Source organism: Cygnus atratus, chromosome 2 (assembly GCF_013377495.2).
Source record: "Cygnus atratus isolate AKBS03 ecotype Queensland, Australia chromosome 2, CAtr_DNAZoo_HiC_assembly, whole genome shotgun sequence".
Classification (NCBI taxonomy): domain Eukaryota; kingdom Metazoa; phylum Chordata; class Aves; order Anseriformes; family Anatidae; genus Cygnus; species Cygnus atratus.
In genome coordinates this window covers 82,689,957-82,703,886 of record NC_066363.1, presented here as the reverse complement: position 1 = coordinate 82,703,886, position 13,930 = coordinate 82,689,957, and the positions used below count along the sequence as shown (strand labels likewise).

At 34.2% G+C, this 13,930-nt stretch overlaps 1 protein-coding gene across 2 annotated transcripts in view; it reads right to left on the bottom strand.

Annotated features, from left to right (window-relative positions):
* Nucleotides 1-2,534: 2,534 nt before the first annotated feature.
* The window catches only part of DNAH5 (dynein axonemal heavy chain 5), a 128,484-nt gene continuing 117,088 nt past the window's right edge, over nt 2,535-13,930 (bottom strand). For both annotated transcript variants that reach the window (XM_035552710.1, XM_035552709.1), the window contains exons 73-79: nt 13,083-13,288; nt 12,079-12,282; nt 11,307-11,522; nt 8,591-8,803; nt 6,345-6,497; nt 4,405-4,636; nt 2,535-2,686 (exon numbers count right to left, since the gene is read on the bottom strand). In XM_035552710.1, coding sequence (XP_035408603.1) covers nt 2,535-2,686; nt 4,405-4,636; nt 6,345-6,497; nt 8,591-8,803; nt 11,307-11,522; nt 12,079-12,282; nt 13,083-13,288 — 1,376 coding nt within the window. The remainder of the gene's footprint in view (nt 2,687-4,404; nt 4,637-6,344; nt 6,498-8,590; nt 8,804-11,306; nt 11,523-12,078; nt 12,283-13,082; nt 13,289-13,930) is intronic.

The following is a 13,930-nucleotide window of genomic DNA, read 5'->3' as shown; positions in this document are numbered from 1 at the left end:
AGAGTGATTACAGCATAAATAATGGCTTCACTAAAAAGTTAAGAGGCGGTATCCACTTCAAATAATAAATATTTAAAACATAAAATAAAAATATTTAATATATTTCTCACTCTTCTCTCTCTTCTCACTCTTTCTTCTGCCAGCTTTCTGAGTGTTGGTTCTTCTTGTTATTATTCTCTGTTTTGGATACTTCCTTAAAAGATATGATATGCACATAAATACAAAGAAATTTCTGTTCCTACCTATGTGCAGACTTCACAGGCAAATTCAGATTGGCAACTTGTATTCGCTGGTTAGTTTAAAAGCCCAGATTTTCATTTTCCATTTATTATATTCATACACAAACACGTATACACTGTCACTCATGCTGGATATTTTAACTTTAAGCTTTTATAAGAACAAAAAGTAAAGAAAAAAGTTGTATAGCAGTTGGAAAATTTTAAGGAAAAGCTGCATATTATAGATTGAAAGAAGATGCCAGATGCTCCAGTAAACTGTAAATCAAGTACATCTTAAGATCCATAAAGAACTATGTCATTTTTCTTCATCTATTTAATAGATCTTTTATTTTACACAGCTGATGAGCTATGTCTCATATGAATCTAACTCAGCAGCATTTTTTCCTAAGCTTTTTATATGTTCCAGAATCCTTCAGATATTTGTACACATATATCATGCTTATGCAATGCAAACACGATGTTAAAACATGATTGATAAAAATAAGAATGTTGTATATGAGCACTAGTCAAGCTCCACTTCAAGATTCATTAAGAAGCCAGATTTTATGTTCAGCTCCAGCTAGTTAGAACAGGATAATTGTCCAAGCAAGGGAAGGAAGGAAAAAAAAAAAGCATAATATATAGGAAAAAAAAAATCTTTCTTCAATATTAATTTTAAAATCAAAAGAATTTAATGAATGACAATTCAGAATGAGATACTTTCTCTGCAATCCAGTTAGTACATAGAATTTAATAATGTACTTTAAAAAAAAAAAAACTTGTAATGATGACTACACTTTTAAGATGGAACTGTATTGCCCACTGTGATAAAAACTTCCTTTTTCTTTCTTCCTTATAATCTCTGAAAGTGGAACCCTTCAAATTCCATGTGTGGATTTGACATAGAATTGAAAATAGCTTCTCCGTTGCAGGATTTATGTATGACAGATGCACCAGCAATACTTTCTCTTTCTGCTTCCTCTTAGAATCATACAATCACAGAATGGTTTGGGTTGGAAGGGACTTTAAAGATCATCCAGTTCCAACCCCCCTGCCATAGACAGGGACACCTCCCACCAGACCAGGTTGCCCAAGGCCCCATCAAACCTAGCCTTAAACACTTCCAGGGATGGGGCATCCACAACTTCTCTGGGCAACCTGTTCCAGTGCCTCACCACCCTCTGTATAAAGAATTTCCTCCTAACATCTATAACATCTAAACTAAATCTCCCTTCTTTTAGTTTAATAGAATCTTCTACAGTACTTTTTAGCATGAATGACTAGTGGATCACTCTAAGGTACATGACCTATTGGACTCAAAAAGAAAAAAAAAAGACTTTTTGATGACTACAAAAGTGTAGTTGATTTGCAAAGCCAACAGTGTTCAACTAAGTAGAGGTATTAATGTTTCTCTCTGAAGACAGACTCCCATGTGAACTTAAGCTAGCTGAGATGCAAAAAGACTTCAGCACATAAGTAGAAAAGGTTAAAGAAAACGGACAATATATAAAATCACAACATTGCAAAAATATAGCAGGAACGAAGCTAAAGCTGCTGTCATACAACTAATAACCTTGACGAAGGTTGACTCACATCTGGTGTACCAGCACATGAAAAAAAAAAAAAAGAAGCAGCAACTTCATTTTTATGGAATGATTTTCTTTCTCTCCATTACTTATTTATAGGTCATGAATCAGGTAATAAGGAATTCTGGCAGCTGTCAAATGCTTGCTTTCCTGTGTAACACAATGAAATTGTTTTCCAAGTGATGGAACAGGTGCAACATTGTTCCAGTCTTACCTTCCTTATTTAGAGAGCAAGCCACCTAGAAACTATCAGCCAGAAGATAATCTTGGAACATCATCATGAAGTATATTAACTACTATGAATAATCAACTCATCTTAGCTTTCCGTAGGTGAAAAAAAAAGAAAAAAGAAAAAAAAATAAAGATACGTACTTAGCTGCTTGAAGCCCTGACACAACCATAATTAACCACTGAAAAGTAACAATGTTCAAATCAATCTTTATTCAAGATAAAATAAAGTAGACATTAGTGAGATAGGAACTCTAAATATTTATCATGAAAACCAAAATATCAAAGGTAGTGCTTGAATCTATTTACCAAACTTACTATTACTCTAAGATTTAGCCTTTATAAGCCTAATGTACAGGTTTATTGAGAAAAAAAGACTAAAATGGCCATAATGGCGTCTGTGACTTAGAAAATACATTTTTATAAAACAATCTATCATATAGCTAACTACATCAATGCTAATATTTAAAATCAGAGAAGAATTAGTAACCCTTTTTCAACATTATTTGACATCACACAGAAGTGCTACCCCACGCAGTACCCAGTGCTCTGGAGGCTGAAGGGTTCTAAGATCCATGGCAGCAATGTAATTCAGATCTGTTCGAACAGTCTTTTTGTAGACTGGACACGAATATAAGCGTGGATCCTTTGAAGCTGAGAAGACAGAAAAGACATTAAAAAAAAAAAATGAAACTGGGGGTATGAAAACAGGGCCTTAAGGGACTGGGCACAAGGCAAACATAAAACTGAATCAAAGTTCAATAGCACACATTTCTCCATCACCACCAAAAAAAAATCATACTTGATTCTCACACTGTTCATCATTGTGCTATTGCCACATGAAGGTAATAATGCAATCCTTGAAATTCCTGGAGGCTTAGGATTTAATGTCAGCCCCCAGGAACTGGATGTAGCAAGAAATGTAAATGGACGCTCTAGCTTGATTAGCATAATTATTAGTTCAACCTGTCCATTGAACAGTGGCTTAAAAATATATTATTAATATGTCAAAATAACAATATGCCCTACTCATGGAAAAACAGTGAACAATACATTTTGAAATTTAGTTAGTCTTTCAGAATATAAATCAACTTTTTCACTGAAGAATCAGAAAAATAGTCTACTCTTAATATTTCAGTGTTCATTATTTGGCATATTGGCTACTTTCACAGTCATTATGTCTGTTATAAAAGATTAGCTACAGAAAACCCTGGAAAAATATCACATAAGCAGACTTTGCTTCGGGAGGTGGAACACTTTAAATGGAAGCTTCCTGTTTTACATTCAACATTGGATATTCCTATCCTATCACACATTCCTATTCAATGTCATTTCCTATTTTATTCACACACACACACATAATAATAATCTAAATCACATATTTCCATAAACCAATATTTTTATTGTTCTTTAACTCCCTAATTTTCTTTCAGTTCTTACAGCCCTTTTCTGCCTCAAAGACCAAAACATTTTCCATCACTTCTTGCCACTGCTTGCTGCCTCTGTTAACTCAAGCATAGCCCTGTCCAGGAAAAAAGGAGTGTATTTTTATGTATATACAGCACATATATAACATATATGTTATATGAATACCATAAATACCTTATATGTGTGATATACATGTTGTATATATATGTTGTATATATATGTATATATATGTATACATAAATTTATAGATATAAAAAACTTGTATGTTACAGTGAATTTTGGTGTGGGGGTTTAGGTTTCAAAGCTTGTAAATTGTAAATTTTGATTCAACCATCTCATCAGTTTAGGAGTGGCATTCTGCAAATATCCAGGTTTATGATATATAAACTTCTGTTATATAAGTTATCATATCAAATGTATACCTAGCACTTCAAAATACCAATGAGAAAATAGACTAAGTGCCACACACTACCCATATACTTTGTGAGAAAAGTAAGCAACAGTATTTTCAGAGTTGTGTATTAAGAACATTACTAGCATCTATGTTAGTGTTAAAACACAGTATGTATTTGCACCAGGAATTATGACTTCTAATTGCAGCAAAAGACTGAATAAGAGCACGTTTGTCACAAGGCAGAGAACAGCTCTTCTGTAATTGGTTTTAAAAAGTTATTAACACCACTAAGAACAGAAGGTAGAGACCTATCTAAATATTAGGGGAAGAAGTGCCCATTATCAATTATCAAGGAAAGCCACTAGCACATTTTATATAGAAGACTGAGAAGCCTCTCCTCTTGAAAAAGATGCTGTATGTATACATGAATAGAGACAGCCTGATGAAATCCCTGAAGCTCAAGAGACTTTCATGCAGCTGAAAAAAAAAAAAAAAAAAAAGTTACACCGAAGTCTATCAAATTAATGTCCTTTACAATTCAGTTACGTACTGTTGTTCTCTGCATATATCCTTATAACTGGCATCATCTCGAAGAGCACCTTGGATTTAGATTCAGTCAGTCTCATGTTTCTTCTGTCCCAGCTAGCTCCTTCCAAATATAGACCATACACATAGACACCTTCTAAAGGAGGGCTTGTGATATCATCTTTCATCCATTTAGTGACCTCATTGCACAGCACTACACTGTCCAGAGCCCATCCTTTGTTAGCCCTTGTTATTTCCTGCCCAAAACAGATGAAGATCTGGAAGTTACATTTTTACATATGCAGAGAACCATATTTTTCCAAGCATTTATTAGAAACATTTTTTTATGGTCACAATTTACCCTCTCAAATTTAACTTTATATACTATACATGTCTACAGCATTAGCCTTCTCTCTAAGCCAGCGATGGGATGGTACTACTAGGCTTCCAGTACTTTATCTGCTGTATTTGATTTTCAATCTTTTTATTATATACAGTATCTTACAACTATACAGTAACACAACCAATGAATGCCAATAGAAGTTGGCTCTTGTGAACATGAAAATTTCACAGCTTTCATGAAATAAGAAACCACTGTGATGAGTAAAACAGTTCCAATGAAAAAAAGCAAAATGCATGTTTTGCCACACGTTTTCTGGGATTAGCTACCTTTTCTTGTAACTATGGTATTCATTAACTGTATTCTTAATAGTGAGAGGGAGCTCACTCAGCTCTAAAACTACTTAAAGAGACTGTCAAAAAAAAAAAAAAAAGACAACACTTGGAGATGGATGTGTTCAAGAGTCAACACATTTTAAATTTAGTCAGTTAATTACTGCACTGGACAACACTTGCTCAACTATCTTGCCCAATCCCTTATTATTTCTTACTATTAAGTTATGTCACACCTAAGTTTTATCCCAGTTTATTAAATTTTTTCAAGATCTTTGTTTGAAGTAACTGGAATTCATTTTGAAGTTAATGTTTACCCCATACTGCATTTATTCAGCTGCTTTAAAAGAGCAGAAGAGTTAAAGTTCAATTATCATTCTAGCTCTTCACCCTTCTCATTTCTATTTACTTCATGGTAGAGCTCAAGAGCAGAGCCCAGACAGACACTTTGTTGTTCACCTGTGACCTTTAGGTTGTTATGTACCTCTCGTTCTCTACTAGGGAACCAGAAAAGTTCAGAAGATCGATCCTACTAATAAATCCTTTTCACAGGTTTGGGTGCAAGATAAATCCCAACTTAGGACTGTTTATTCAAAAAAAAAAGTATTTTGTTATATAATTCCAAGGTTATATGGCTGTGCTATTAGTAGATCACCCACTGAAACTTCAATTAGATATCCAAAGATTACACTACCCAGATTTGAGAGAGAGAGGCAAGGTATTTCCTTTTCTGTAAGCCTTCGTTCTGTCTCCTCCAAAAGTTAGCTTTTGTCTGAGCTCCCATTGCATTCCTACCTGAGTATTCTTTCCCAATATGACAGAATTATCGTCTCCAATCTATGTCCCAGTATGCTGACCAGCATAGGTATTTATTGTCTCCTTTTAAAGGAAAAAGTAGCTCTGGGCAAGAACTGAACACAGAACAAAAGGGAGGGAAAAAAAACAAAAAGAGAAAAAAAAAAAAAGGAAGTTCATGGGTGTAACACCTCTTTTCAGGAATGTCTGAATAGTAACATGAGACATTACTTCTCCACTCTATCTTAATAATGTTGTAAGGTAGCCCTCATAGGCCTAGGATCAAAGTAGTGAAAAAAAAATTAACATACTAGTGCTTGATAATGAAAAAGTACATGTGGTGGAATATCACTCAGTAAGCCATAATCAGTTATGCAGTCATATATCTTCACTGTTGATAAGACGGAGCCATGTGCATAACTCAACATCCTTCACACCAATATACATTTCAAAAGTATATCTAAGAATAGGCAGAGTGAGACTTTGAATACTATTTACCTGTCTCATTGCAGTTAAAAATCCTTGAGGATTAAAAAACCCTGTCATCCAGAAGCAGTTTGGTCGTCTTTCAAAAATCCAACTGTAAAATTGGTGGTTTCTTTCTAGAAGTTCAGTAAACCAGAAACCAAGCGTACTCGAAGCCCAAGATGCCTAAAAATAATAAACTGTGTGTTCATTTTTTAATCTTGTTCAACAGTTTTAAAACATCACATTCATGTCAATTAAAAGTAATTCCTCAGAAGGTAGTAAACAAGGTAATATTAGTAAAGCATGTTTAAAGCTCATTTTTTATACATTAGCTTTTAGCCTGATAGTTGCCTCACACTGAAACCTGAAGCAAATTCTTGTTCTGTTCAAATTCATTGCTACCATTCCATTCAGATATGCTTAATGTTCCCTGTGGTAATTGTCTATTTTATGATGTTTTCACAGAATTAGATAGCTGTTTGAACTAGGAAGAAATATTGTCTACATGTCTTTCTAAAGTCAGGGTCATTGCTTCAAGATAATAGGATTTCTGCCAAAACTATTCAGCTTTTTCTGAAAAAAAAAATGAAAAAAAATGTTAAGGAAAATTGAACTTATACTATGGAAAGATTTATGATGATTTTTTTTCTTTGAATAGTCGTATCATACTTGTTCTGTGAAGCATCCATTATGGTCTGTTTTGTACCATGAAAATACTTTATTAATAAAAACAAAACAAAACAAACCTCTCTATATTTATTTTCATCAGCTGCCATCAACAGCTCTCATTCTCCCTGAAAACAATTTCTATTTCTGATTTGTAAGTGAAAGAGTGGAATAATTGAATTACTTTCTTTAAATCAAAGAGAGCTGTCAGATTTCAACCCATGGATTCAGTACAAATGTAATAAAATGAAATCTTTTAAATTAAAAAAGTTAATTGCCTTCAAAAGGATTAGCTGGGTGACTGGTTTATGTTTTTAAATATAATCAAGTATCCCATTAAAATACATAAGAGAAAGAGTTCTTTGGTTACCCCAATAGCTGAATAATTCAAAGGAAGAGCAATTCTATCTGAAGTTGGGGGGGTACCTACATTACTCTGAGCACATCTATGTGCTTTTAACATCTCTATTAGAGCTGTCCAGTGAGTAGGAATGTCTCGATATACTAAAAGAAATTGAAAAAAAAAAAAACTCCTAAGCAGCTTAATAGCTTAATAAAACCCAATGCCATATCTATCCATTAGACAGTTTCCCACTCTTTCCTCTGAGACACATATTTTATTTTACTCTGTATTAGTGTATAATTATTACTGAAATATTTAATTTTATCCCTATTTGGAAATAACATCACCAGGACAGCTAGCCTAGCACAATGCTAGAATATGAAAATATTTAGACTTTGATGAGACTGTTGTAGTTATCATCACATTGCTATCAACCACACCATGATCTAAAAAAAATGATGTAATCAATACTTTGCAAGTCTTCAGAAGTGCCATGAAGATGGTTAAGGGATGGGAGCATCTATCATATGCGTACTGGCTGAGAGAGCTGGGATTGGTTAACGTGCAGAAGAGAAGGCTCAGGGGAGATATTATCAATGCTTATACCATGCATGGGGTGAAATGAAGATGATGGATCCAGACCCTTCACAGTGAAAGGACAAGAGGCACAAGATGAAACATGGGAAATTCTATTTAAACTTAAGAAATCACTTCTTTTTATTTTTTTTATTTCTTTACAGTGAGGATGGTTGAATACCAGAACACAGGTTTCCCAGAGAGGTTTTAGGCTTTAGTCTTGGAAAGTCCTGTGACACCCGCTTTAGTTGACCTCACTTTAAGTGGGGTTGGACTAGACTACCTCCAGAGGTCCCTTCCATCTTCTACTGTTCTGTGATTCTGTGACTACAAGTCCTAGTTTCAAAGAATAGCAACAGAGTGATCCACTAGTGTGGGTGCTGTTTCTAAAAATCTATCATTGTATTTAAAGTTATTTTCTTCTTTCTAGCCTTCTCACCTGCCAATATACATAGTCTATTAAAATGGGAAATATCTGCATCTGCCACACTCATTTCTATTTTTATAAATGAAAGACGACTTGTTTTGACTGTTCTTATTTTAGCCCAAATTAGCCCAGCAGTCACACTGTGTCATGGTTAACATGGACACTTATGTTTAAAAAAGTATTTACCGTCTGGCTATAAGTTTAACTCTACAAAAATTAAATAAGCACTTATTTTTTCTAACAAAACAAGCGATGCACACCTACTTTTGTCCAGCTAGCAGGAATTCTTCCATTATACATGCAGTCTAAAGCATCCCTCAGATTTTCACTCATAACAATTGTTCCATCAATGGCAAGTTTTAGATCAGTCAGAGTGCTTCTCACTAATGAAATAACTCTCTGTATTTGTTCAATCTCCTGTCGTAAAAATATGTTCATAGGCTGAAAAGGTCCCATGTTCTTTAGTTTCTCTTTTACCTGTAAGTAGAAAACCAAAGACCCTTCAACAGAAATAAAAGCTGGATTTATGCCAAGATTAGGCACCAATACAATTTTTATGATACACTACTTTAAGTAAAGAAGTTAAGTGGTCAGTTTGGCAAAATCCTCAAGTTCTCTGCAACAGAAACATAGGATTTTGTTCCAAGTGAATTCTACAATGCTGAGACTGGCTGTATTTTTAGCCTAAACCATGATTTAGTATATATATAATTCTACGAGCTAAAGTCATTTAAAAAGCCATTTAAAAGTGTAAAGTTAACAATCTAACAACTGTAGGGACATAACCAGAAATTCTGTAATCTATATGGCCCTATTTATGCCAAAGATTAAAAAATTATAAATCATATCTTATATCAGTATATCATACATACTGAATTCTATATATAGTATCAACCCTCTTAGAAATACACGTAACATTTCCAAGATTATCAGGATTTTGCTACACATTTACTCTAAAACAACAACCAAAAAGAGGACTTTAAATAATTTTCAACAAGTGAAAAATTTTAGTGCTACTCATTCACTTTTATTGATACAAACTAAATTTGAATTTGTCATTTCCCCTCTAATTTAAGACAGATCAGGATCAAAGCTGATCCTCCCAAATAGATCTCTTGCAAACTTTGATAGAGATAAATGTACCTATACAACAACAGTATGCAATATATGCCTTTATTAATCCACGTATTTATTCCTGAAGATGCTAGGTAAAAGTTGAAGAGAGATGGACTAACAGCTACCAGGACATTTAGCCCATCACTAAAGCAATACCCTTCTAAGAAGCTGAACAAATTGCAATTCTTTGCAGATCTCAGACTTCTGGTTCAGCACCTACGGTCTTTTGGAAAGCCATAAAACTCAGGCTTCTAGGACGACTCTAGGTAAGAAACTTCAGCAAGTACAAACCTTTGGAAGACTGCTAGATAGTTGTTATTCAAAATTCAGATACATAACTCATCTGTTCAGATACACAACATTATCATAATTATGCCATTTTTGGGGAAAGAAGACTATGAAACTCAAAATGGGCTTCAGAAAACACAAAGCAACAGATATAAGATGGGTACCTGAAAAGAGTCTATACTCAAAAAGTTATTACTGTGGAAAAAGAGAAAGAAGGCTGTCAGACTGTACAAATTTCCTTGCTCCTTTCTCACAGCTCAGCATCCTAGCAGGACAATTTAGGGGTTCATAAGCTACTTAGCCCTCTATTAGGTCTTCATGCTAACATCCATTAAAGAGTAATTCAAACGCCAGATGACTAAGGATAGGAAGATAGATCTTCCTCAAGGAGGAGATAGCAGGATCTAATTAATAAAACATCTTACTGCCTAAATGAGCAGGTGGAAAGTTTGGGAATCTGTTAAGGCTAGCCCTTGCACAACACACAAGCATGATTTTTTTTCTGATGATATATTGCGATGATTCATATTTCATATTCATATTCATTTCATTTCATTTTCATATTCTATTTCATAACAAAAGTATTGCAAATGCTTTACTAATGTCATAACCAAACCTTCTTGCTTTCATGCTTTTGCAGATAAACAAACACAAAAGTTCAGCATCCTCTGATATGGGAAATATTGAAAACATAGCTATTTTACAAGCACTTTCCTGTCATTTTTTTGATGTTCGTAACCAGCCTTATCTGGTAAGAAATATGTCAGTATCCTAAAATTCTGGGGGACTAAAGTACAACTTAGACCCAGAAACAACACTTTTTCAAATACTCAGCTAAATTTAGTCTTGAGGATGGGGACAGAGTGCAGCCAATTTGTGTGCCCATGTATCTTGTCATCAGTAAATGTTTTCTAACTTTCTAAGAAATTTCTCATCTCTAGAAACATCCCATCTTCCACGTAAAAAGAAATTAGTATTTCAGAAAAGAAATGACTGTGAAGCATCAAGTGGCCATTACAAATAACATTACATGGGCTACTATGTGTTAATATCAGTCTTGAGATAGCAATACTAGGTTTCAGACAATGAAAGCTATCACTTGTCAAGCTTTTCAGCATTCATTTCACTGAAGAAAATCATTTCCTACCATTGGAAATTAAAACAACCTAAAAATATGTTCAGGTTGTAAGCTGAATCCCATGGTAATACACATATTAAAGCAGTAATACATTTAGAAGCATAAATACATTTGTAACACTACCTCAGTTTTCTACTACAATGTCAACAAGCTTGTCTGAAAAACTGATGACCTCCCCTGCCCTCCGTAGTGCAAATGACAACTTAAGCATTAAGTAGTTTAATATTTTGAAAAAGCTCTTATATAAGCCCTTCAGGATATACTTAGTGACTTCATTATAGATGTTAAGAGTCTGGTCAGGCCACTTTATGTTTTTAAAGTATTTTCTGTATAAATTAATTCAGATACGCTTTAAAAAAATAATAATACCTTTTTAAAAAAAAAAATCACACAAAGCAAGAAATAGCAAATGTATTTGACAGAATTACAATAACTCACTTCAAATGGTACATAATCATCAGGAAGCTTTTCCAGCATATCATCAGCCAGTCTGGCTACAACTGCCTCCCTGGTTTCACCTCCTCCACCCGAGCTGTCTTTAGGCTGAATACAGAGAATGATATCCAATACATCTTTGGAAAGCTTACTTTGGTAAGTGATATCAGCATTGGGGTGCAAACCAAACACCTCTGGTGTGTCGTAAGCAGGAAGACTCTACATAGTGAAACATAAAAAGAGCACAATTTGAGATAGATTTATATGCTAAGTATTTTTAAAAATAACAAACAAAAAATCTTACATGGTTAAGTAAGAAGCTGGATCTCTTCACACAGTCTTACTGCAAATAACTTTCTGCGAGTTATTTGTCATGTCACAGCCCAAGTCACACCAAAGTTAACAATAAATGTAGTTTTTACCTTCATACACTATTTCAATAGTCAGCTTGTTCTTCCATATCTCTACACTCTTTGTTTCTGTGAGGTTGTACCCAATAGCTGGACTCCATTCTGTACACTCTAATAACTGTATCCATTCAGCTACATCCCTCAAGTAAATCACATGAAAAAGAAAAGGGTACTGACATGATAATAATGATAACTAGTACTGTCACTAAAAAATACACAGACTGTTAAAAAGCAATAAAGAATCTGTGAAGAAGAGACAAAAAACATACTCAGAAGAAAAGACAAAATTCAGGAACAAAGAAACTTGTGAGAAACTTAAGTGAATTGTGTTTTTTTCCTCTGTTGAGAAGCTTTCATCTACCAACCTGTATGTACTGAAGATATTGATCCACCACAGTACATTTGGGTATGCTGTATCCTTTGTAGAAGCAGAATTCTTGACTGAATGTATTTTCACTGAACCAAACCTTTACAAAGGTGTTCATCAGCCTTTTGTCATAGTCATCTGTCACACGGCCACCATACTGAATCTCACCTATCATGTAACAAACAGTACTCCAGGAGATCCCCTGAAACCAAACAGAAAAAAGTGACTTCAGCTAATCCTCTTCTCACTTATTTATATCTTTCTTAGTAAGAACACCTGATACACAAAGTCCTGTATCCCTGTCCCTCTTGAAAGCAAGTTATTTTCTTACCACTCTTGTGTTAATATAACACTGTATTCGCAGAACAACTTCAAGGATTTCTCAAAATATAATTCATTGACAACTAATTAAAGAGGCTTATTCCGGCATCTGAGCAAGAGTGATACAGCTACATTCCAATCACACTTTCAACTTCACTTAAAATGTTAATTGCAAAGTGATTTGCCACATATCTCTCTCTGTACAACAACTGTCTAAATGAAAGTGAGGAATGTAAGAAATCCTACACAGTCAGTAAAGGCAACTGTCCATGTCTTTATGCAGCCAAGATAGCTTGGAGCATACTGATTTAAACAAAAGAGTATTTAAAAAAACAGTAGTCCATTTTTAACTATCTGACATAATTAGCTTTGAAATGAAGGTCTATACTTCTAAGGTTTATACTTCAGAAGTTTTAGCGTGAGAAGGCCTGGAGCATTGGTTTTGGTTTTGTTTTGTTTTAACATATGGGTTAATACAGAAATTCTGCATGCACAAGATTAAAAGTGTAATTTAAACATGCTGGTCTACAGACATGTATACTTGGAATACTGAATGTTTGTGGAAAATAAATAATAATTTAAAATCACATTTTTGTTTCAATTATTGGGAACTATGTATATATATTCTGCTATTGGAAAGTTTTCTAACTGTAATCCACCTTCCCCAGAAATGTTAATTACCTTCTTGGCATCCACGCCATCTAAGTGGTTTTGAATGAATTGCACAGTGGCATTGAAATCGGCTTGGTTAAACTCATAGGGTATATTCCAACCCAGAGATCCAAACTTCCGTCTTTCTTGAATAGTGGAGTGTAGAAAAGCTACAGCATACAACATTGGTTTCCATTGTACCATGTCACTGACATCTAGTAAATCCTGGCTGACACCTATTAATTATAAGTGGGCTTTATAAGAAACACAGTAGCAGTATTTTCAAAAGTACTTCAAATCAGTACTAAAACATCAGTCCTACAGATATTTATCTGACTACCTACCTCTGCCTAGAGGCAATTACTGTCCTACAAAATGTTCTGTGCTGGAGACACTTCATAGCAGTAGCCCAAATTAAGAGAGTAAACTTCAGAAAATGAAGAAACAACTTGCTAATAGTTCACTCTGCATTGGGTTGCTTTTTTTCTAAAGACTCTTTGACTACAGAACTTTATTGAATGCAGTGTAAAGGACATTTAATAGCCAACAAAGATTAATATGTTACTTTTCTGCCAAATACATTAGGAGTTTAACAATTTAAATATTTAGAACTGAGATAGTAGAAGACAATATTTGAGAAAAGAAAAAGCATTTCCATGTTCTGCTGTCTAATTAGTTCTGGAATCAGAACTTCAGCAGATCTCTTCCTTCTAACTTTCACAACTTCTAGCTCAAACAAAGAATCAAGATGTGTCCTTGCATTGTCATGATCAGTTCCTCATAGTTGCTTCCACCCATTACCATTGGCTACTGAGCAACTACGCAATAACTACAAAGCCTCCAAAAACAAACAAAATTTAATTTTGAATTATCATCAC